This window comes from Bombus vancouverensis, chromosome 10 (genome assembly GCF_051014615.1).
Source record: "Bombus vancouverensis nearcticus chromosome 10, iyBomVanc1_principal, whole genome shotgun sequence".
NCBI classification, from domain to species: Eukaryota; Metazoa; Arthropoda; class Insecta; order Hymenoptera; family Apidae; genus Bombus; species Bombus vancouverensis.
Window position 1 is genome coordinate 13,890,642 of NC_134920.1, and position 22,826 is coordinate 13,913,467.

The 22,826-nt window shown below is 49.6% G+C and overlaps 2 protein-coding genes across 7 annotated transcripts; one reads left to right on the forward strand and one right to left on the reverse strand.

Annotated features, from left to right (window-relative positions):
- Positions 1-48: 48 nt before the first annotated feature.
- On the reverse strand, positions 49-3,633 carry Rrp6 (exosome component Rrp6). 2 transcript variants are annotated; one of them, XM_033345788.2, is made up of 7 exons: positions 3,482-3,633; positions 3,181-3,410; positions 2,850-3,095; positions 1,249-2,763; positions 626-1,158; positions 306-462; positions 49-230 (listed from the first exon to the last, which is right to left on the reverse strand). In XM_033345788.2, exons 2-7 carry the CDS (start codon positions 3,286-3,288, stop codon positions 177-179), a joined length of 2,613 nt encoding a protein of 870 aa, XP_033201679.2. In that variant the 5' UTR covers positions 3,289-3,410; positions 3,482-3,633; the 3' UTR covers positions 49-176. The 2 variants fall into 2 exon arrangements, with proteins under 2 accessions (XP_033201679.2, XP_076478326.1); XM_076622211.1 differs by having other exon boundaries at positions 3,181-3,383; positions 3,482-3,615.
- A 299-nt stretch (positions 3,634-3,932) lies between these two features.
- Nuak1 (Nuak family kinase 1) lies at positions 3,933-22,822 on the forward strand. Of its 5 annotated transcripts, none has more exons than XM_033346025.2 (12): positions 3,933-4,183; positions 7,968-8,081; positions 8,262-8,461; positions 8,542-9,012; positions 9,095-9,611; positions 9,683-10,856; positions 10,932-11,306; positions 11,386-11,771; positions 11,880-12,176; positions 12,793-12,962; positions 17,077-21,358; positions 21,441-22,822. In XM_033346025.2, the coding sequence occupies exons 2-12, from the start codon at positions 7,984-7,986 to the stop codon at positions 21,526-21,528; spliced, it is 8,058 nt and encodes a 2,685-aa protein (XP_033201916.2). In that variant the 5' UTR covers positions 3,933-4,183; positions 7,968-7,983; the 3' UTR covers positions 21,529-22,822. The 5 variants fall into 5 exon arrangements, with proteins under 5 accessions (XP_033201916.2, XP_076478323.1, XP_076478322.1 ...); XM_076622208.1 differs by having other exon boundaries at positions 9,683-10,733; XM_076622207.1 differs by having other exon boundaries at positions 3,933-4,178.
- Positions 22,823-22,826: the final 4 nt, after the last annotated feature.

The following is a 22,826-nucleotide window of genomic DNA, read 5'->3' on the forward strand; positions in this document are numbered from 1 at the left end:
AAGGTATTTAATTCGTGCCTTCTTAAACTATTATTTAGAAGCGTAGCATCTATAAACACCATCATTTATTACATATTATCTGTACATGATCCAATGAATCACGCAGCATTGCGCTATTTGCTATTTTCATTAGTGTCAAGAATGAGAAGATAATACGTTCTAAAAAATATTGCAATTTATATATTCAATTTTTGCTTCTTCCTTTTTCGTGTTTTTTCTTTTTTTCTCTTCTGGAAAAAAACAACAAAATAAAACGTTAATATTTGAATATAAATGCACGAAATGAACGATATACATTTCCTTACCACTGTTTGTTCAAAGTTTACTTGGTTGGATACGTTTCTACTACCTCCTTGAAAAGTACTAAAATCTACGACTTTATAGTCGAATGTTTTTGATGGCATCATACCTTTCTTTTTCAACTCCTTGATTATACCGTCCTTTTCTCCTTTTTTTCTTGTGCTATAAACACATTCAATTTATCAATAATTCTTACCTTACGAAATTTCACATATTTTAAGCATTCATAAACGTTATGATATTAAAATTTCAAGATGCTTAGCTTAAAACATAGAACTGAGTAATACGACCAGAAATAAAATAACAAATTTTTGAATATACCTACCGTAACGGATTAACAGTTTCATTACTCGATGCTTGTTTCCGACTTTTTGTAATACTTTCTGGTACATTTTGCTCTTCATTTAAACGTTCAATTTCATCTGATTCTTGTTTTACATATTGAGTAGTTTTGGTTTCTAACATCGGAGTTGGGTTTGATAAATCATCTTTATTTTTTTTGTCTTGTACTTCATCTTGTTTGTTAATATTTGAATCTCGTTTTCTTTTACGACCCGACATTTGACTCAGTGGAGTTTGAGATGGTTTTTTTGGTAAATCTGACACACTTCCTTCTGGCACCATTTGAGAAACACGTTTAAAATGTTCGTGAACTCTGTTTTTACTCTCTGCCATTTCATCTTCTTTCATTTTTAGTTCGTTCAAACGATTTTCTTCTTCTTGTCTTAGCTTTTCTCTTTCCTGTGCTTCTTGTTCCGCTATCATAGGTATAACCCGTTTGTATCGTTCAAACGGACTTACGAAGGGAAACCTCTTTTTTCTATTACTTTCCTGCTCGTCCATTTCTGCTTCCTCATTCTGTAAACAAGCAAACAACCACGAAAACTACAACCGTCGATCTTTCTTAATTTTTATACAAGATAATTAATTTTATTATTCGTACGCTACCTCAGACGTAGTTGGGCTGTCAAACACAGTCACTGCATGCTTCATCGCGATATTCGAAATTTGCTCTTCTATTATGTTGTTTTCATCTAACAAGCATGGTAAGTCAGCTCGTGCTTCCATATCACTGGGAATATCGTGAGGTGAATACATCCACATTTTTGAACTGTTAACAGGATTTCTTTGCGTCAATCTTTGCCTGATATCATCTTCAATGATTGGCTTAATAAGCGGCTGTTCCCTAGCCTTCAATATTATTTTATGTAGTTTTAATAAATTCTGTCTAACCAAAGGAGGAATAGAGTCGCAGCATGCCAAAATTCCTTGCATTTCACGAGGTAATGTTTCAGCTATGTTCAGTAACATATGATTTGGCAATACGTAAGCAATACTATCATCTTCCCCTCTGGCAGTTTGATCTCTCCATTTATGCAATTCTTTTAGAGCATAAAGCTGTTTATTATTAAACATTTTCTGGCTCTTTCTATACATAATCATACAACTTTCCTCTGTCCATACTGGTTTTATATACGTCTTTTTACAAATCTCTGTACTTCTGTCGTATACAGCTTTCAAAATATTGATTTGTCCATTAGCAACGTCTATTAAAGCGTTCCTTAATAAATCCTTTATGTACAATAAATAATGCGTATCCTCCCTGGCATATTTTATAAGTTTCTCCGGTAAAGGTCTTATGCGCCAATCTGCCATTTGAAAATGTTTATCAGGATCTACATTGCAGTAATGTTTTAGCAAATATGCTAAACTTAAGTACGGCAGGTTAAGTTGTTTCGCCGCTTGATGCGTATCAAACATATTCACTACGTACAGAGATAAGTCTCTCTGAAGCCACTGAATGTCTAAATCTGCTCCGTGAAAAACTTTTAGTATCGTAGACTTGGTAAAAATTTCATTTAGCTCGTGTAATTCGGATCGTAACGACAAAGTATCTATCAGGTAATCTGTATCTCCCGTTGAGATCTGCATCAAACAGGTGATTCCTTGAAAGCTTCTGTACGAATGATGTTCCAAATCTACAGCAATTTCTTTGTACCTTTTTAGATCTTCTATCAGTAACTTCATATCCGACGGATCTTTGATCATTACCAATAGCGTTTCTTCCAGGGGTTTATACTTTTTTGGTACCGATTTTTTCAACTGATCATTAGGGGGAACAAACATATCCAGCTCGTATTCGTAAGGATGACTAAAGATTTCGCCATTTTCACCTTCTTCCAAATAAATAGCCAAAGGTTTCAAAGAATTGGGTTTGTCTTTAATTCTAGGACACCAGGGTTTAGAGCTATTGTCAATTTTGTCTTTGAACGTTAGCTGCGGCCTTTGAATATTTTTAGCAGCTAATAAACGAACAGATTGAATATTCTCTGTGTCTTGGGATCGACAAACCTTTTTGTTCCACGAACCGTTAATTCCATCTGGTTGACCCTTTGCGCTCGACACCAGCAATTCTACTTCGGTATTCTTAGCGATGCCACATTCTTTGTCCATTAAGGCATTCTGCGATACACAGCACGTTTTGGATTCGTAAAAATAAAAATTTAAGCGTAGAAAAACATAGAAAGAATATCTTTTGAAAAACTTACGGCTCGGTCCAAAAGCATGTCGTTCGTTTCTAATAGAAGATCAAACTTCTCTTCGATATCAAGATTCGATATATTGCCCTTTATGCCAGCTAATCCCAATAAATTCTGCATAACGTCCATTATCAATTTTGTATTTTCCTCCTTGGCTTTGAGAAAACTGGGAAAACACGAGTAATAATTGAAATTTGATCCAGTTGGTAAACTATTAGCACATTTAATCCCAAGTTTTATGGCATCGAATGCTTCCTAGAATATAACGATCATTTGGTACATAAGAATAAAAGAATAGACAAACTTTTCAAATTAAACAGTTCGACAAGTGTAACTATACCTGAACGTAATCGTGAAAATTCTCATATCCAGGTATTAATTGGTTAACTTGTTGATTCTCATTTTCTAACGCTTGGCATTTGCCACTGCAATCTTCCGTAGTATCCATGCCGTTAATTATAAGCACTTACTCTTCTCCCTTCGTATAAAATTATTCGATAGCGCGAAATAAATATGCAAAAGTGGAACTACATTGAACGTAACCTACGTACATATGTTCGTGAACGTAACCTACAATTTGCAAATTTTGTATCCCTACTGTATCATGCGTACACACCAACAATAAGTAGCCACCTACATACCGTGTTACCGATCTAGCCGCAAATATGGTATAAAAATCCGTTTTCTCGAAAAATCATATCAAGTAACTTTAACAAGTGCTAGTTTCGATAATTCTGATTCTGACGACATTTCACGCATACTGTGACCATTACATCCATAGAATGATCTATGATTCTATCATAAAGTAAAGATTATATCCTATACAGAAAAGGAAGTTGGAAAGCGGAGCACGGTTTGCGTATAATAAAGAATCGTGTCGCATTATATAAAAAATGTCGTTAATATATAGCGAACGATGTTTTTTTCTATAGCGGTGATCGCATCGGCGAAATGCAATCGCGACGAAATTAGCGAAATCGTACGAAACTCTTTTAAAACGCATACACTCGCAATGTAGAAAATGACGTCGAAGGATGGCGCTGGTATCACTATAATCTATCCATTCCCTGTTCTCAGTGTTCAAGTCCAAAATTAGTAAATAAAGATGGTGGCAGCGCATGAACTGTGTGCGATATCGTCACGCGAAAAATGTCTGGTAAAATGAAATGGAAACGAGGAACGTGTACGATCTCTCAGAAAAATTCAAAAGTCGTAGAGACTTAGTGATCGGAGTCACCGCAAAGACGATAATAACAGTGTAAATAGTGTAACTTTCGTATAGTTCCCCGGGAGCGTAAAGCAGCCGCAAAAGAGGATAATTTGGCTCCAGAGTTCACTGTAAGGTACAAATTCTCGCTATTTTTAGACTCTACCCGAGTGTCGATTCTCATTCAGAGCGTTCGTTCGTTCCATCGACGAATATGAGTGTGAAGAAGGAACGTCTATCCCGATTAATCCTGAATAAAGAAACGTTACGAACAAGCGTCGATTTTCTATCGTGGGCGTTTTCGATTACTCAATAACGAAGAAGGAAAGCCCGTTGTCATCGTCGTTGTCCTCCTCTACGTGGTCGTCGTGGTCGTCGTCGTGGTCGTCATCGAGGTCGTCGTGGTGGTCGTCATCGTGGTCGTCGTCGTGGTCGTCGCCGTGATCGTGATCGTGGTCGTGGTCGCGGTTGTGGTCGTGATCGTCGTACACGACGTCGACGTCACTCTCGTTTTCATTACTGTATTATCTCGGAATGACGTCCACTCGGTGTTTCCTTTTACGTTTATATAGCGAACGATAACGATCGAAATAATTAACGGATGTTCCTAAAGAACTCTTCGAAATATCAGAATGCTATTTTTATCGGCAGGAACCTACATACCGCGCTACGCGCTTTAGTTGCATACGATGCACAAATACATGTACGCACACAGTGACATACATTTTATTTAACCCAATTGATAGAACGATTCTCGCGTCAATCGATACGTCTTATTACCCGCATCGGGAAATGAATTTACCCATTTTATCGCCTATTACTGTCCCGTTCTTACCGACAATATTTACATCGAGTTTCACCGTATACACTCGGACTCGCGGAATTCGATTTCGATCCTGACCTTAGCAATTTGTCGGAGAACATACAGTAACTCTGTCTTCTCGCGACGTTTTATTCGACGTTCCTTCGAACGCTGTCTATCGACGCTTTGTCGTTTCCCTACATCGGCTCTGCCCTCTTTTTCTTTCTTTCTTTCTTTCTTTCTTTCTTCTTTTGTTAATTTTCTTTTCCTCGTTAATACGGCTTTAACGTAATACCACGAAAGATTTACGGGGGCAGAAATAGCATAGATCCAGATGGTCGCGAATGAAATTCACCGAGTAGTCTATTAATTCTTGGTGACTCAAACTTTTGTCGCGAGAAATTGCGATCCACGCGTACAATCACCCACGACCAACGTACAGAGATTCATTCATATATGCAATGCGAGTCGCGCGATGGAATAATAAGGGTTTTAATAATAATACGTGAATCACAAGATGCCATACAAGCCACCGGATGACGTCACGTTCGAACGACATCCTCTGGCCCGATAAACATTCTACGTATATCGAACAGTTTCGAGAAGCACTTTCGCGCTGCTTTCTCTATGGTCGTTCGTTGCGAGTGTCGACGAACTGAAAGCGAGCGCGAACGGCTGTTAACGGTGAAACGATATCGGGAAAACGAGCGTATAACGGCTAACGCGTTTGCAACGGATTCGAAACTGTGGCGGATCGCGTTCGAAATTTCGAAAGTTTGGGGAAAAAGAGCTGAGAGGAGCGGGGAGAGAGGCGACGAGTAGCCCGAAGAGACGAGAACGAGATGGAAGAGGCGCAGCGGTGCACGAAGATTCGTAATCCGTAGCACCGATTTGAAATAGATGAAAGAGGCGATAGGATCGGAAGAGAGACGTAACAAGGAACTAGAAGGAGGCGCGCGTGCTCGTACGGTTTATCGTCGACGTTTCGAGGTCGCGGCAAGAAAATCAAAGTTGGCAAATTTTTCGACCGATCGTTGCCAAACGGCGCCTTCGCGCGTCGACCCTCTGGTTCGCGCGAATAGTTCCGCTTTAGCAGGTTTGCCGACTTGAAAAATTTCGCCGAAAAGCGAGAAGTAGACCGCTTGGCAAGGAGGAGAGAAGGAGAGCGACGAAAGAAGGAAAAAAGGAGAAGAGAGCGAGTCGGATTTGGAAGATACGACAGCGCGAAGCCGCGCGAATCGGCTGTGCGATCGGCCGCGCGCGTTTATTTCTAATTGCTCGGTCGAATTTATCTCGCGTTCTTTCAGACTTCGCGCGTTGACAGAAGATATTTTAGACTCGGTCTATAAATAAGAGGTAAAAATTATCATGACCTGGCTACATCGTTCCTACTAGCGCTGCATCGAAATCGCACAGCGGCGAACGCTCGTTCGTGTCGCGCGATCCGATCGTCGAATCGATCGCGATCTCCGGCCGTGTTTTCCGTCGTCGCGAACTCCGTTTCGCGAACTCTGCTCTCGTTCGATCGAAAAACGTCGCCGATCGACCAGCGATTCGGCCAGGAAGCGCAGAAAGAGAGAAAAAGGGGAAATGGAAGTCATTAGGACATCAGCCCTGAAGCTGGTCTGCCCACGCGGCGGGTCTACGTGCCCGCTAAAAATATCGAAACGCACCACGATCGAATATCGAGAACGAGAAAGACTACGCGTGAGCGCGCGAGCTCGCCTGCGATTTTCTACGGGCACGTGTTCCGTTCCGACCCGCCACGATTCTTCGACGATTCGATCCTCGCGTCCTTTGTTTTACTTCTTTCGTTATTTACGTCCGTATAATCCTTTGGCACACGGTCCTTTAGTCAGTGTATCGGTTGCCGAAGAAATTCACCGATTCGCAAAATTTGATTTCCGTCGTTCGCAATTGACGCGGATAATGCGATTGCCGACGGAGTGCGAATTGCGGAGTCGGGCTCGACGATCCGACGGTGAAAAGAGACGGAAAGCGAAAGAGCGGTCGGGTCGTTTCCGTGAAAAGCTACGCTGCTTCTCGTTTGGCACGCGTGTTGGCGTGGCTTCTGCGTGACGATCAGCCAAACGAGCTCGCCGCGAGGAAGTCAAGGTGGGCCTCGAGAAATATTCGTACGCTTTTCGGGCAAGGAAAGACACGGAGGTACACGGATCGAGGTTACTCACCGAGGTAGCCAGGCAAAGCGAAGCGAAGCGTAACTCGCTCGGAAACGGAGGCCAAGAGTGTGGATCGCAGGCGCGGTCCAGCCAAGCTTTTCGCTTTCGTTTCGTTCGCGATCGTCGTTCTCCTTCCTTCGTCCTCGAATCGCGAAACATTCTACTTGCTATCCGTAATCTGTCGTGGACGATGCGGAGATACCTGCGCGTCGCTTTCGCTTTCGCTGTCTTTCTCCGACCGTGTAGATCTCCGTCGGAGACAACGGAGGGAGGAAAAGAAACGAACTTGCGCTGTCGGAAGAAACAACGAGATTTCGGTTCGATGAAATCGTATGTCGATTCGATTCGACTGGATTCGATGGAATACGGTTGGCAGCGCGCACAGCGCAGACAGGAAACGAGCGTGCGTCGTCGGGGGGGTAAGCGTCGTCGCTAGAGCCGTTGATCGGCGGGAGAGACGCACGCCGGCGTCTCGCAACCGAAAATAAACTCACCGCATTTTGTCCGTCTGTCCTTCCTTCTCGGTTTCACCGTAAATCCGATAATCGTACTCTGCCTCTTTGCCGTTATCCTCGATCGCGAGACCGCGGGCATTCAGCCTCCGCTTCGAACCTCCAGCTTGGAGGTCGACCCTAACAACGAGTCATCTTTCGAAAAAAATCCTATCTCTCTCCCCCCACCCTGCCCATCTCTTTCTAGTCCGGTTGAACACGACCTCGTTGCCGATCCATCGTGTGCGTCTCGCACCGCGAATACAACACCGTTCCAACCGTTTTTTCCACGCGGACACTCGATATCCTAGAATTTTCTTACCAAACGAGCATCGACGGAAACGGTTGATGAAATGAACCACCACCTTCGCCACCACCACCTCCTCCTCTTTAAACCTTAAAAGCCTGTTGTACTCGATATTACACCGGTACTCGCTTTGTTTTCAGATAAGAATAAGAAAAAATGGTGGTGGGCGAGGCGAGTATACACAACATAATGGGAGGAATGGAGAGCACGGGCGGGGTGCGACTTCACAATCACAAACGGAAATTGAAGCAGAGGTATGAAGCGGAGAGGACCGGGATTCTAGACGATTGGGGGAGGGGGCAGTAAGATTCGCGCGTTCGCTAAATACTTGCTGCAACGTACATAACGCGAGACCATAAGATAGTAGTATGTAGTCGCGTGGCGGACATCACGAGCACGCGAATCAATCCGTATTCCGTTTCTCTTGCTCACAGGTTCGACATCATCAAGAAGCTCGGTCAAGGTACTTATGGTAAAGTTCAATTGGGAATCAACAAGGAAACCGGGCAAGAAGTGGCGATAAAGACTATCAAAAAATGCAAGATAGAAACGGAAGCCGACTTGATCAGGATACGAAGGGAGATTCAGATAATGTCGAGCGTTCAACATCCCAACATTATTCACATATACGAAGGTACGGGCTCGTCTGTCTCGTCCGGTTCGGTCTCGTTTCTTCCAGAGATCGGAACTCTGACGTGGATCGCGTTTTTCCAGTGTTCGAGAACAGGGAGAAGATGGTGCTGGTAATGGAGTACGCGGCCGGTGGCGAACTCTACGACTACTTGAGCGAGCGCAAGGTGCTGACGGAACACGAGGCTCGACGAATATTTCGACAGATAGCCACCGCGGTTTTTTACTGTCACAAGCACAAAATCTGTCACCGGGACTTGAAGCTGGAGAACATATTGCTAGATCAGGTTGGAAACGCGAAAATCGCGGATTTTGGCCTGTCGAACGTGTTCGACGAGCAACGACTGTTGAACACGTTCTGCGGCAGTCCGCTCTACGCCAGTCCCGAAATCGTCAAGGGTACGCCGTATCACGGCCCCGAAGTCGACTGCTGGAGCTTGGGCGTTCTTCTCTACACTCTGGTGTACGGTGCCATGCCCTTCGACGGGTCCAACTTCAAACGACTAGTCAAACAGATCTCGCAGTCCGACTACTTCGAACCTAAGAAACCGTCGCGTAAGCGTTGCCTCGTAGCTCGTTGTTTCCCCGGTCCTCGAGTAGCGTCAACGCGTTTTCACTAATCCCGTGTTTCTTCCAGCCGCCTCCCCTCTTATCAAAGACATGCTGACCGTCTGTCCCGCCAGAAGAGCCGACATCGAAAGGATTTGCACCCATTGGTGGGTGAACGAAGGTTACGAGCAGAATTGCTTGGACATTGCGGAGGACTTGGCGGCTCAAACTCCCGTTCGGTTGGATCTGCTGCTCTCTCTGGTGCCACAGTCCGCGAGCGCGGAGAAACTGGTCGTTGGGGACCAGCAGCCAGCCGCGGCGGACGTTCCGAACAACGTGTCTTCCGAAACTCTGATACCTACCAGATGCCATTCGGTCGGCAGCTTGATGGAACTGGATCAGAGCGGTTCCGATAGACGGATAAGAAGAGAACTAATCGAGGAGGAGCAGAGGACTGCTCCGATCGGTGGCGACGCCAAAAGGAAATTGGAGACAACGCCGTCGATGGACGAAACGGCTGCCGCCGATGCCAAGAGGAAGGAACGATCTCGAAGGAAAGAGAAGCGGGACGAACCCGAGGCTAGAACGTACAAATCCGCGTCCAGGTAATCGCCGCGAAGCCTCTACGTCGCGTCAACGTCCTTCCCATTTAACTCTCTCTCTTTCCCTCTTTCAGGCATCACTCGGCGCCTATTCCAAACTCGATCACGGAGGAAGCTATGGAGGTGGATCCAATGGTAACCGTTCCTATCAGCAAGACCGTCGACTTGAACAAGATCGAATCTACGGCAGCTTGTCTGGAATTAATCAAAGAATGTAGCGAGAGGTCACCGAGCAAGGAGAGAAGCAAAACGCCGATGATTCACGAGCCGGAACAGCGACCGCTCGCGGTAGACGAATCCCGGCGAATCTCGTCGGAAGACCGCGCCGTCGCTAATCACGACGAGGAGCGCTCGCCGGACGAACGCCAAGCGCAATCGTTAGACGACGGACACCGTGACGAATCGTCGTCGATGACGAAACGTTCGGAGATGGCGCTCGATCAAACGATCGCGTGTTCCGCGACACCCGCCTTCGAACCATCGAACGAGAAGACTTTGTCCGGAAACGAGAGGTTCGAGAGAACGTCGTCGACCGCCGGTCAAGAGGAATCGATTAACCTCGAGGCGACTCAACGAGAGTTTAAGAAGCTGAAAGAAAAGGCGCTCTCTCTCGATTCGGAACTTTCCAACGAACCGCGAGACGCTGCCGCGAAGACGTTCGAAAGGAGACGCTCCAAGATATTCGAGACCGCGGAGAAGTTCAATCAGATGGCGTCGACCGTGGAAAACGAGAAACCTAAAAAGATCTTTATACCGGGCGTGAACGTCGGAGGGGCGAAACGCGTGTTCGAGAGAAAGGCCAGTCTCTCTTCCATCGGCGTGCCTCCGCCTACGAAGTGCGTGGCGTCCAAAATGATCATCGACGTTCCTACGACGGATACGAAGAAGAACGAAAATTCGAACGACAAGTCGAAGCCGACGCGAGTGGAACGCGAGGAACGGGAGGAGCAGGAGCAGCCAGAGGAAAACGAAGAAGACGAGAAGAAGAAGGAAGAGGCGAAAAAACGGGCTATCGACATAATAAGTGGTGCGATTGGAAAACCACCCATGCAAAGGAGGATAAACGGATCTCCGCCAGTTTCGCCCTCCAGCCAAGAACCGAAGAAACTTGCGTCGAAGATATCGGTTAGTACGAACGATTCGCGTTCGACCGCGCAATCCTTGACCACGACACCCACCGAGACCAACTTCTCGTTCGATGAGAAAACAGCGGACGGGGACGGACGAGCGACGGTAAGACCGACGGTGGTAAGATCGGCGGTAGATCGGCGAACGAAAACGTTCTAACCGTGCACGCGCTTTTATTTGTCCGAATTGTTTCAGATCTCGACAGAAGCGTTCGACAACGATAACGACGACGACGGCGACAACGACGACGACGAACCGGAAGAACCGAAAATGTCCAGCAAAATGGAAATCACTCTGAAGAGCGCGACTCTACCCAGACCACGAAAGACGAGCAAAGCCGAGATCTCCGTGACGAGCGCGAAACCTTACAAGGCCCAAGCTCCGTTCGCGTTCAAATCCGAACTCGAGGCCAAGATCGACGCGTTTCAGCCACAGAAGCTGCGAACGCAACGGTCGGAAGTGGCGTTTCCCGTTGCAGCCGCGGTACCGCAGACCAATCGAAGCTCCAGCTTGGAACCGGAAAGCAGACCGAGGAGCGGTGCGCCGAAGGAGAGGATAATTCCGATTCAGGTATCGAACGCCGCAACTCGAGCGACGTCTAATTCGTCGGTTTTTGATCCGTTCGATACACGATTTTTTCCAATGACAGATGGAAGCGGATCATCGGCAGTCGCGACATTCGTCGACCACGCCTCCACCTTCCAAGCCGCCACCGATGCCTCAAAGATCGGTTTCGCAGCGGTCGGGCTCGTTGTCTCGTCAGTCGACCGCAGACTCGGATACCGACAGCGCTCTCGGATCTACCGTCGGTCCCGAGCCGATCCGAAAGAGCCCCCGAGAATATATCATTCCCATCGCCGTGGAAGGCGGTGGATACGTGACCCCCAGATCCGGTAGCGTGGAGCCCGAGAGCAAAACCGGTGGCACACCGTCTAGCGCCAACGTGCCCCGCTCCAGATTCGGTAGACCCAGAAGGATGAGCTCCCTGTTGTCGGATGCCAGCGAGGATGAATCGCCGTTCTCTTCGTTGCACAGGTAGGGCTTTCTCTTCGCTTTGACTCGTGCTGCTTTCGACGCGCGTTCGAGCGTGTCCGATCGATAGCGAGGACTCTCGACGATATATCGCGTTCTCGACGCTCGCAGGGACAGCGAGGATCTGTTGCAACGACACATGCATCGATTGAGAAGCTCCCGGCCATCGAGACAGCCACCGGAACACGTGGACAGCTTGTCCTCCGGCGAGGACGACGACGACGATGGATTCGAACTGTTAACCGCCGAGAATCTATTCTCCACTCTGCTGTCCAGAGTGCGAAGCTTGACACAGAGATTGAACGTGGACGACAATCGTACCACCGGCTTCCCAAGTTCCCGCCTGTTCGGAAGATTAGGATCCAATTCCTCGCAAGCGTTGTGGGGTCTAAACAAACCACTGTCGAGGTAATTCATCGATGCCGTTTAGCCATTCCTTACCATCTGTCTTTCTCTCTTTCTCGCGCGAGATTGCTGAAACGAATCGAGGATACCTAATGACAACGCTTTGACCGGTTTGACGCTTGTTTGTGCAAGCTACCAGACGTATGTCGAAACGAGGACCGTGACTACGTGAGTCCAATTGTTACAACAACTTTAGAACAATGTAGTCTATGCCGATTATCTTAGAAGGTAGCGCAAAATATATCACGAGTATTCTATCTTGAACGTATCGGCTCGCTGTAATAGCAACGGCCGTTCTCCTCGCCGTTCGAAACGCGCGCGCAACGTTACTCCGAACGACTTTTGCCTCTCACGCTTCTTATACGCTGTACCGTTTATATATACCGCACTCGTCGTCGGTACGAAAGATCGGCCGTTGGAGCCGCACTTTCGAAACGCCGACTTTTCGGTTTCGTTGGATCTCGACGGTTTCCAACAGCCAGCCAACGAATGATCGCGTTTCGTTACGTCGACGAGATCGGAAGAATAGCTTCGACCAACGACCAATGGAACGGGCGTGAAAGCAAACGTTCGCAATCCATAGGAAATCACGCAAACGTTTTGTCTGTTTGGCACCTAGGCGGTTGTCGGAGTCGCAGTTCAGGCATTCGCTCGGTCGAGAGGGTGACATACTCTCGAGGAAAGATTGCGCGAACACGTCGAACCCAGGAACTCCGAGCAGTCCAGGATCGCACGGTAATCCTTCGAGGGAAACGGTATTCGACGTCGGCAGTAACACTTTACCAAGAGGTAAGAGAACCTGCAGCGATTATTCTACGATCGTTCTACGAACTTTACCGTAGAAAAACAATCGTATCGTGCTGCGAAATGAATCGTTCGTATCCAACGAGGGTGAACCGTCTGCGTTCCACGTTCCGCTTGCTGCTCGTCGTCGAGTTTCGACGGAAGCAACGATCGTCGAACGGATCGTCGAATGGATCGCCGGATCGCAAACGGTTCACGCGGCTCGAGATTCGACCCAGTGTCAAAATTTTCTCGTAACTTTGCGTCCGATGGAAACGAGGAAGCAACGTTGCAACGCGAATCGTCGGTTCGCGAGAAACGAGCTTCCGCCTAGTTCCGCGATCCTGTCTAATAAGATATATTTAACGAGGATATATTTTGTCACTGGTTGAAATCACAAGCCGTACGAGAAAATGCCGAATGCGTTTACTCGGTATGCATTTTCTGGTACCACCTATAGCTGTTGTCGAGTCGTTGATAGACAGAGCGTATCTTTTTCTTTATTTTTGCCGATCACCCCCGCCCTCCCCCTGCTCCCATCCCCTTCGCCGATCCTCTTTCTCTCTACAAGCCACTTTCTCCGTCGATCGTCCATCTCTCCTCCCCTTGCCGTTTCTTTTTCATTTTCTTTTCTCTTTTCGTCTCTCTTGCTCCGCCGAGTATCTCTTTTCCGTTGTTCTTGCCTGACCATGTTTTTTGCAACATTTGATACTAACCTCGTTTAGAAATATATAAAGATACATGGTTCGTGTTTGGCACAGGTGGGTAAACGTTTCAGTGATTTGCGACGCGTATAGCGAAATCGAGCCGAAACGTAACCGGTACTCGGGCGTCTCCTTTTGAATTTTGCACGAGAGAGCACCGGCTTTTTTTCGGTGGCGGCTCACGCCGGCTTCTTCGTTGCGCAAAGTACAAGCGCGCGAACGAGATACAGTTTTCTAAGCGCATGTCTGCACCGTGTTCTTTGCGAACGGTACCTGCCTGTTGTTCCGTTTTTCTGTCCTCCTCTTCTTCTTCTTCTTCTTCTTCTTCTCACACTCTTTTTCTTCATTTTTTCCGCGCGATAGGTACGCGCTACGCGATCAACCATCGAACGATTAATTTGCGCTCGCGTTCGAACGAGTTTGAGCATTAAAATTACTCACAGACGTGACTCGCCGTACTTTGCCTAACATATAGAAGCCCGTAATACACACGCAGTAGTAGCGAGTTGCAATGTTGTTGATTTACGTACTATCCCATTAACACGAGCAGCCGCAATTCACTCTTCTTCTTTAATTTATTCAGTGTCACGCTAAAGTTTACTTTTTATAAAGCATGATTGCACACGTTATCCATATATACACGAATACACGAGGAAATTCAGTTCTATTACTCTCCAAGATAAAATCCATCTTTGATGAAAATTTACGCATCTACTTCGCATCTTCAGTCTATCGTCGACTCTTCAATCAGCGATCGGAGCAGATATTCCAGAGTTGATATTTTCGGTATACGCGCACCGTCCACCACGATTGCTTCGTTCTCGATCGACGAAAGCTCGCGATCCGTAACGCGCGAATCGGCCGCACGTTCTTTCGCTTTCTTCTTCCACGTACCACGTTCGTAGTCGCATACGTTCCGTAACGTCACGGTCGTTGAATCGAAAAAGAAAATCGAAGAAAAGCAAAGTTGGCCGTAAAACGAAAACGGCGAGGATGCCAGAATCGACGAGATCGCTCGAGCAACCGATCTTTCCAAACCATCGCCAACGAGAGTTCGTTCCGCGCGAAGCGACGTCGGCCGGAAGCTGAAACTCTTTCTCGTTTATACGGGCGGTGGTTGGATCGCGCGGTTCGACGAAGCGACGAGTTTCGCAAGACGGAAACCCGATCTAACGGCTTAACGCCTAATTGTGCATTTTCCGCGCGACCGGCGTAATTCTCGCGCGATTAAACGGCAAAGATGGTGGAAAGGTGGCATCGTTCTTTCGTCGATCGGGCAACGAACGAACCGTGCCGATGGTGCGACCGATTATCGAAAATATACACTGGAAAATCACGGTAGAATCGTTTTGTCTAAATAGGTGTAATTGACGGTTTTTTTCTCACGGTTGTTGCAGCGACCGTGCGAGTGACTCTACGTAGGCGGGCGGATGCTAATCCCCAGTAGGCAAAGCAAGTTAGGTACTATGCCAGCACACTTTTATCCGACGAACGTCACCTCGTCGCTCTGTTGCCGCACGATCGATCGCGCGGATGTTCGCGATCGTTCGAGCGACGTGCGGCCGACGTGCGGCCGACGTTCCGATGTTCGCGCGACACTCGGCCAAACTCTGCACACCTACCGAACATCAAAGTTGCGATATCACGCCGGTCACCGTGGCGCGCTCCACTCGTCGTAGCTCGACCGCGGTCGCGTTCGTCTCGCGCGCCGCCTGACAAACGAAAGCCGACCCGCGGAGAAGCAAGATCTCGCGTCGATCGAGCACGCACGCTGCCGAACGAGAAGACGCGCAAGCGATCTTGTGCGGATTTCCGCCAGATCGCCAGACGGACGATTCGATCCGTCGACCGGGTGATCGCGCTTTTTCAAGAAACGCGCCATCGTCTCGCTGTCACGATGCGCGAACACCGGCGCGATGGATCGATCGATCCCCGAGACCACGTATCCGCTGTGTACCGTGGAAAACTTACGCTACTAAGAGGAAAGATACTTGGAAAAATTGTACACCGCGAGGCGAAAGGAGCTAACCCCTGTTTGAGATGGCTGATATTTGTTGTGTTTTTAAGAGTTTAAATAACAACGTTTTATTACTTTTACATTGTTCTCAGCATGCTTTGATAACGCTATCGTATCGTATTTAATACCGTACACTCTGCATTACCCTCGACTTGAGTTTACACATTTCACGCGTTCTCATTTTCGTCACTCGACACGACGTACGTATTTATTTCGATGTTACTCGACCGCCGAATGGTTGATCTTGCGAATCCCGCGCGAGTCGCTTCAACGTTCGAGTCGAGTTTAACGCCGGTCGCGCCAACCGGTCAGCTTCCAATGGATTCGCGATGGATTCGCAGAGCCAACCGTCGCGCTCTCCAAATACCGTTCTGATTTCTTCGAACCCACTAAAATCCTACAACCTAGTGTCCGTACGCACATAGAAAGCTTCGTATGCCGCATGTCGTCGTTCGGCGAGTATACGAGTTTACTCTTGACAATTTCTCGTGTCGATATACTTGGAGACGTATGTCACGTACGTACCTATGTACGTATGCATATATGTATGTATGTATGTATGTATGTATGTATGTATTTATGTATCTATATATATATAGATATATATACACATCGGCGTGTGCATGGCACGTGTATACGTGTGAACGTGCGCGTGTGCGTGTGGTACGTGCCCGTACATCCTCGTCGATGTACATTTTGGAAAGGGGGATGGTATCGTTACACCGGTACCGATTACACTGTACAAACCCCGAAAGTGCCAGACATCGAACTATCGACGCCTTTGCCCGTTTAGCGGCGCGTTCGGTATCAGTCCGTCCCCTCGATTCGTTCGTTTCGTCCGTACGTTTCGTATCGTTTTCCAGGTCCTTTCGCCTCCTTTCTTTCCATCTTCTCTCTGCTCTTCTACTTTATTTCCGTTTAAATTTCGTTTCCTGCGACGACACAACACGGTACAGAGAGACACGATCGTTCTCCGGACACCTTCCACGTAACGTTGGATCGAAACAACCGGATCGAAGAACCGGGTTGTTCGTTTCTTTTTCTTCCTCTTCTTTTTTTCTTCTTTTCCTCTCCTTCCTCTCTCTCTCTCTCTCTCTCTCTCTCTCTCTATCGCGTTACGATACGCTGCGCGCGGGCAAACTCGTTCATCGTTCGGTTCAGTGGCCTTAGAGCCGTTTCTCTCTCGCTATCTTTCTTTCTTTCATCGGTTAACATTTATTTATTAATTTTTCGAGAAATTTTATAAGAGACGGAAGAAGAACATTTCATGTATGTAGAAATAAAGGAGTGTAAATATGGAGAAAGTCGGAGTATTTTGTCCGCCACCCGCATAAAGACAACGGCGAAACTTTGGACGATTGGCCCGAGAACACATGTCATCCGGAGGTTTGTTTTTCAGATAAAGTAGCACGCGAAGACGTAGAAGCGGAAGCAACGCGAACGAAAAAAGAGACGCAGGAATCGTTAGAGCAAAGCTTCACGCCGAGCTTGACCAGACGATTGGGCAGAACGTTGATCGAGCAAACCAGACGATCGTTGACGAGATCACCGTCCGTTTCGCGCGAAGGCCGGGCCCGTTCGGCCGAGAGAGACGCGTCCGAGGCGGCGGCGGCGTCGTCGTCGTCGTCGTCGGCGGCGGCGACGGCGGCGGTCGACCGATCCGTCTCCACCGTTTCCGACCAGTCCGAGTACAAGCACCGGTCGGCGAGCGATCGACGGGCCATCAGGAGAACCAACAGCCTACTGGAATCGGCGACCGGTTCGCTCGCCTCGCCTCGTCGGACCGTCGCCGGTCTCTTCGACGACGAGGACGATCTCGCGGATCATCGGCATCTGCACGGTCGTTCCTCCTTCTTCTCCACGTTCCCCAGGGACACGGTGGCGCGTGGCAATCTCGGCAGATGGTACAACGAAACCGGCGGTGGTCGAGCCAGCACGGGCAGACTGCGAAAGGACAGCTTCCGTTCGTATCGTACGGACAAGATTCAAGAAGAGACGTCGGACGACGCGTTCGCCGGCGATAGAAGCGGCTCGATCTCGGAGTACGCGTCGACCTCGGCCTGCGACTCCAACACCAACCCGTTGGACGACGACGCTTCGCCGACCGAGTCTCGCGCCAACAACGCGGTCGACTACAAGCCGGCGTACAAGTCGGATCCCTCGTCGAGTAACTTGGAGAACAGGTTGTTAGCCGCGGAGAACTTGATCAGGGAGTCGAAACTGAAGAACTTGGGCTCTGCCGGCGGCGTAAATCTAACCTCCAGCTACCGAGACACGGACAAATGCGAGAAACGATCGTTGATCTCGATGGCGGAAACGACCGGAGCCACGGCGACCTCGAAACGGCGAACCTGTATCCCCAGCTTGAGGCTGCGATCCGGCTCGTTGACCAGAGAGCCGAGCGCGGCCGTCGACCGGCGAAAATCGTTGGCGGATTCGCAGGACGTGGCGAATCTCGTGGCGCGAACCCTCGTCCCGGAAAGGTCGCTGCTGAGCAAATTTTTCAAGAGCGCCGCTGGCCGATCGGAGAACGAGCCGACCAGGGACAAGGAGAAAGAAACGGACGCGGAGAAGGAGAAAGAGAAGCCGCAAAAGTCGAAGCAACGCCGAATATCGCGATTCCTACGGCCGGACTTTTTCGACACGCCCAGAGAGGAGAGTCGTTACGCGAAAGAGAAGGAAGCGCAGAAAGCGGCGGAGAACGAACGTCGCAAGTCTCGGTTCATCAAGCGGAAAAGCGAGAACAGGGACGCGGCAGCGGTGTCGAAAACCACCGTGCCAACGACAACGAGCCGAGAGGGCAGCGTCGAGACGGAGAAGAAACGCGAGAAGGAGCTGAAGAACGAGATCAATTGTCGGAGAAGGGATCGATGCTCGCGGGAAAGGGAAACCGCGACGGAAACGACAGAGCCGGTCGAGGGTTCGCGAAACGGATTTCTGCACTCGTTGGAGAAGAAGCTCGAGAGTCTTCGGTGCAACGACGAACAGCGCGCGTCCGGCCGAGAGAAGACGACGGTGAAATCGACAGCGAGCGACGAGCGAACGATCGGCAACGAAGCGTCGCGGGAGCGATCCGCGCCTCCGGTCGACCGTCGTCTATCCTCGGGCTCGAACGAACGCGTTACCCTCGAAAGAGCGAGCAGCAGCGTCGAGGATCTCTCGCGGCCGAAAAACCCGAAGCGAAACTCCCCGAAGAGCAAAGTCTCGTCCGTGCTCGGTTTGTTCAAGACCGTGGATCCGAAACAGCTGGCGAACGGCGCGCGATCGCAGACCACGATCCTCGGTAAGCTGAAGAAGAGCCCGCCGAAGGTGCTCGCCGATCTTACGTCTGTCGAGGATGCGACCACCGTCGCTCCTACCGTCGGTAGCAAGATACCGACCAAGCTGGTGGCCAACGCCGACGCCAAATCCACGAAGAAGATCGGCGAGACGAACAAATCCGACAAGCCGGAAAAACGCGTCTCCTCGTGCGAATCTTCGAGGCGATTCTCGTCGAAGGAGGGACCGAAGCAGGACGGAACACCGTCGACCGCGAAAGAGAGGAGCGCGTCACGCGAGAAAGAATCGGCCGGGGAGAGAGGTGGTAGTGGTAACTGGAACCGAGACGCGGACCAAGGATCGACGGATACGAGACGCGAAAAACCGAACGACGACGAGAAAAGATCGACGGAAAAGAGATCCGTGGCGATCGCGGGCAACAGAGGTAACAAACGAGCGAATCGGTGTTCGCTGGAGAACGGCGCCTCGTCCACGGAACCGAGCAGATCCGAGAACGCGGAGAAGAAGACGGGAAAACCGACGAAAAAGACGTGCGAAACGTCGGAAAGCAACGATTCGGACGGCGTAAAGAAGAAGAGAATAGTACGAGTGGCGAAGAAGGTGGTGAAGAAATCGACGGTCTCCGGCGGTGGGACCGGCGACAAATCCATCGACAAATCCATCGACAAATCCATCGACAAATCCGGCGACGCGGATAAAACGTCGGAAGGAAAGGAGAAGTCCGCGAAACCTCGAACGAAGAAAAAGGTGGCCGGTATCTGCGACAAGAGTTCGGTGGAGACAAAAGTGGCGACCGCTAGCGCGAAGGCCGGCAACGCGGAAGAAAACGGACTTGGGACGGAATCGGGGGACAAGGGCGAGGAAAGAGCTGCCAACGACCGTTCCGAGGAGGAGACGGTCGAGACGGAAACCAACAACGACGACGAACCGGCGAAAATTCAGCGGGAGTCTCAACGACCGAACAGGAACAATCTGAAGCTCGATCTGTCCAAGATACCTCAACACTCGTTCAGGAACGCTACGCCCAAGAGAGATTCGCCGAAATCCGATTCCCCGTCGTCGACGACGACGAACCAAGATCTCCCCGGCAAGCTGATGGAATGTCTGTCGAAGGTGACGCATCGCGCCAGCATCGCCGGCAACAAGGTAATCGTCGACAAGCCGTTGCGCGCGAGAGACGTTGCCGAACTGAAGAGAGAGGTGACCGAGTGCGCCAAGATTATCGAGAGCCACGCGGAATCGGCGGTGAACGCGGCGCAAGGTCCCCCGGAAGAGAGGAAGTCGAGCGCGATTCCTTCGCAGGTTTCGACGGAGAACGACCGGCCGATAACGAGCGCGACTACCGCCGTCACCGGCGCCGATTATCCCAACGACGTTCTCTCGCCGATCGACGATCCCGAGAGCTTCGATTCGTGGTCGATCAGCTCGGCGGAATTGAGCCACGCGCGACCGGACTTGCACTCGCCCACGTCTCCGTCCCATTCGTTGTACGCCAGAAACGACAACTCCGACAATTCGGAATCGGTGATCGATCGAATACGCAGACGGAGCTTCTACTCGCGGTTCAACGACAGACGAAGACCGTCGTTGACGGCTCCGCCGCCGGGCGTCGCTTTGCCCGGCAGCGCGACGCTGCCGAGAAAATTCAGCTTCAGCGGACACCGCGAGCACCGTGATCGCGGTAGATACGCGACCGGATATGCCGGACTCGCTTCCGCGGTCACCTCGAAGACAGGTGGCAGCGGCGGCGGCGGCGGCGGCGGCAGCAGCAGCAGCAGCGGCAACAGGTACGCCACGGACAAAAGGTACGGTTTCTACAGCGAGGATGGTATCGCGACGATAGATCGCCGTAATCGATCGCTCGACCGAGCCGCTCGCTACTCCGACACCGGCTACGTCACCGACCTCAAGTCGCCGACCGAGCACCCGGTCGTACTCTCCTCGTCCTACGATCCTCTCAGAAGGTATCTCAGGTCGCCGACCTTCGACCTGTTCGACGCCTCCAGATCGAGATATCACAGTGCCGACTTTACCGCGGATCCGGATCTAGCCACCGTGTACAGACCTTCTGCTTGCAGCTTGTCCAACGACTCTGTCAGCCTCGGTTACTCCTCTCTGCCGAGAAAGTACGCGATCGGACTTGCCGAACCGAAAACCGTCCAGTACTACGAGGAGTTGCTATCTCCGAGCACCGCGGACTACTCGCCGTCTAGGAGGTCGCCGACGTGCAGCGAGTATCCGACTAGGTGCGAGAACGGCTACTACAACGGAAATTCGGATGTACGCGCAAACGCTGCGAAACGGAAAACTTGCACGGAGAACGCGAGAACGCTGGAGCTGTACGAAGATACCGATCCGGCATCAGCCGCTTCCTGCGACGAACGATCCACGGAACAGAGGAGGTAATCGCTCGTCTCTCCTCCTCCTCCTCCTCCTCCTTAGTTCATCGACGGTTGTAATATCGCGTTTCCTTTGATTTTCCAGGAGCAAAGGCGAACGTACGACCCAGAGGAAACATTCGCTTTCCACGTCCGCCGATACGACGAGCCGTTGCGCCAACGACCACAGTTAATCTCGTTTTCGCCGATTCGCGCGACGACGCTTTACGCGCTCGCCCAACGTCCCGCTACTTTTGCTCGTTGCACGCATCGATTCCAGCGTTATCGTCCACGTTTCTCGCCCAAGAATCGGTAACGTGCGTTACGGTGTACGCGTATCCAAGTCATTGCGACAGTTCGTTTTAGAAAATACTCTCTTATTCCGCGTTGCAGACGCAAGACATCGTATTTCTCCCACCATCTCGATACGACCTCGTTCTAGTCTATTTATTTAATCGACGTAGGATTTCGAGTGCAATGGCGATTGCCCGACCGTACCGAACGCTTGTCTCGTCTCGTCTTCGTTACGAAACGATCCAACGGCCTAAAACCACCCCGTCTCGTCCTCCCTCGAAACCGACGAAACGTATTTCTTCGCCTGCCCGCTGTTCTCGTCGACGTTACGTTACGATCGTTACGTCCGACGCTCGGTCCATATTCGTCGTAGCAAATGTCTCGTCCATTCTCCCGACTTCGCGTTTTTCTCTCTTCTTTACTTAATAAATCTTAAAATGCGACATTGCGACAGTTGCTCTCCATCGCTGTTACCATCGTCGTTATTATCGCCATCGCCATCGTCACAATGACCATAGCTATCGTCGTTGTTATCGTTATCGTTATCGTTACATCATCGTCGTCGTCGCTTTTATTTCTACGACTATATTATATAAAAGTGTGCCTTGAAGATGTTGTTGCCACGTGAATTGTATCTTTTTCGAGAAACTCGACGCGCGTACGCAGTATCAACGTTCGTACGATCCAACGAACCGCGTATTCGTTTTCTCCTTTTTCTCTAGTTTCTCCTTTCTCTTCTTTTTGGTGTTATCTCCTCGAAACGCGTGTATGTCGTTACGAGCGGTTTTCGCTGCAGTATTTATAAAATTGTAAGTTAAGTGAAAGCTTAAGGCTGATCGCGAGATACGTAGCTGTTGGAACGGCTAGATATACTCTGGCTACCGGGACTGTCGCGAAAACGCGAACGCTGTACGAGAGTAACGATCGAGTTGCTTCGTCACGCGCAACGTTTTCGCATTTTCGTTGACGATTTAACGAGATTCGTTGTGCCGAAACGCGTCTCGAGCAGCGTTTCGCGTCTCCCCTCTATATTCTCGCGGAGCAAGTTTTATCTTGGCCGTGTCTCTCCGAGATCCCTTCAAAACAGGTTGCAGGTATTCGCTGCGAATCTCTGACTGACTAGCCACGGTCTTCCGCTTCTTATGTATGCGTTTTCTACTCGTATTTTAAAATAAACCATGCTATTCGAACGAGCATC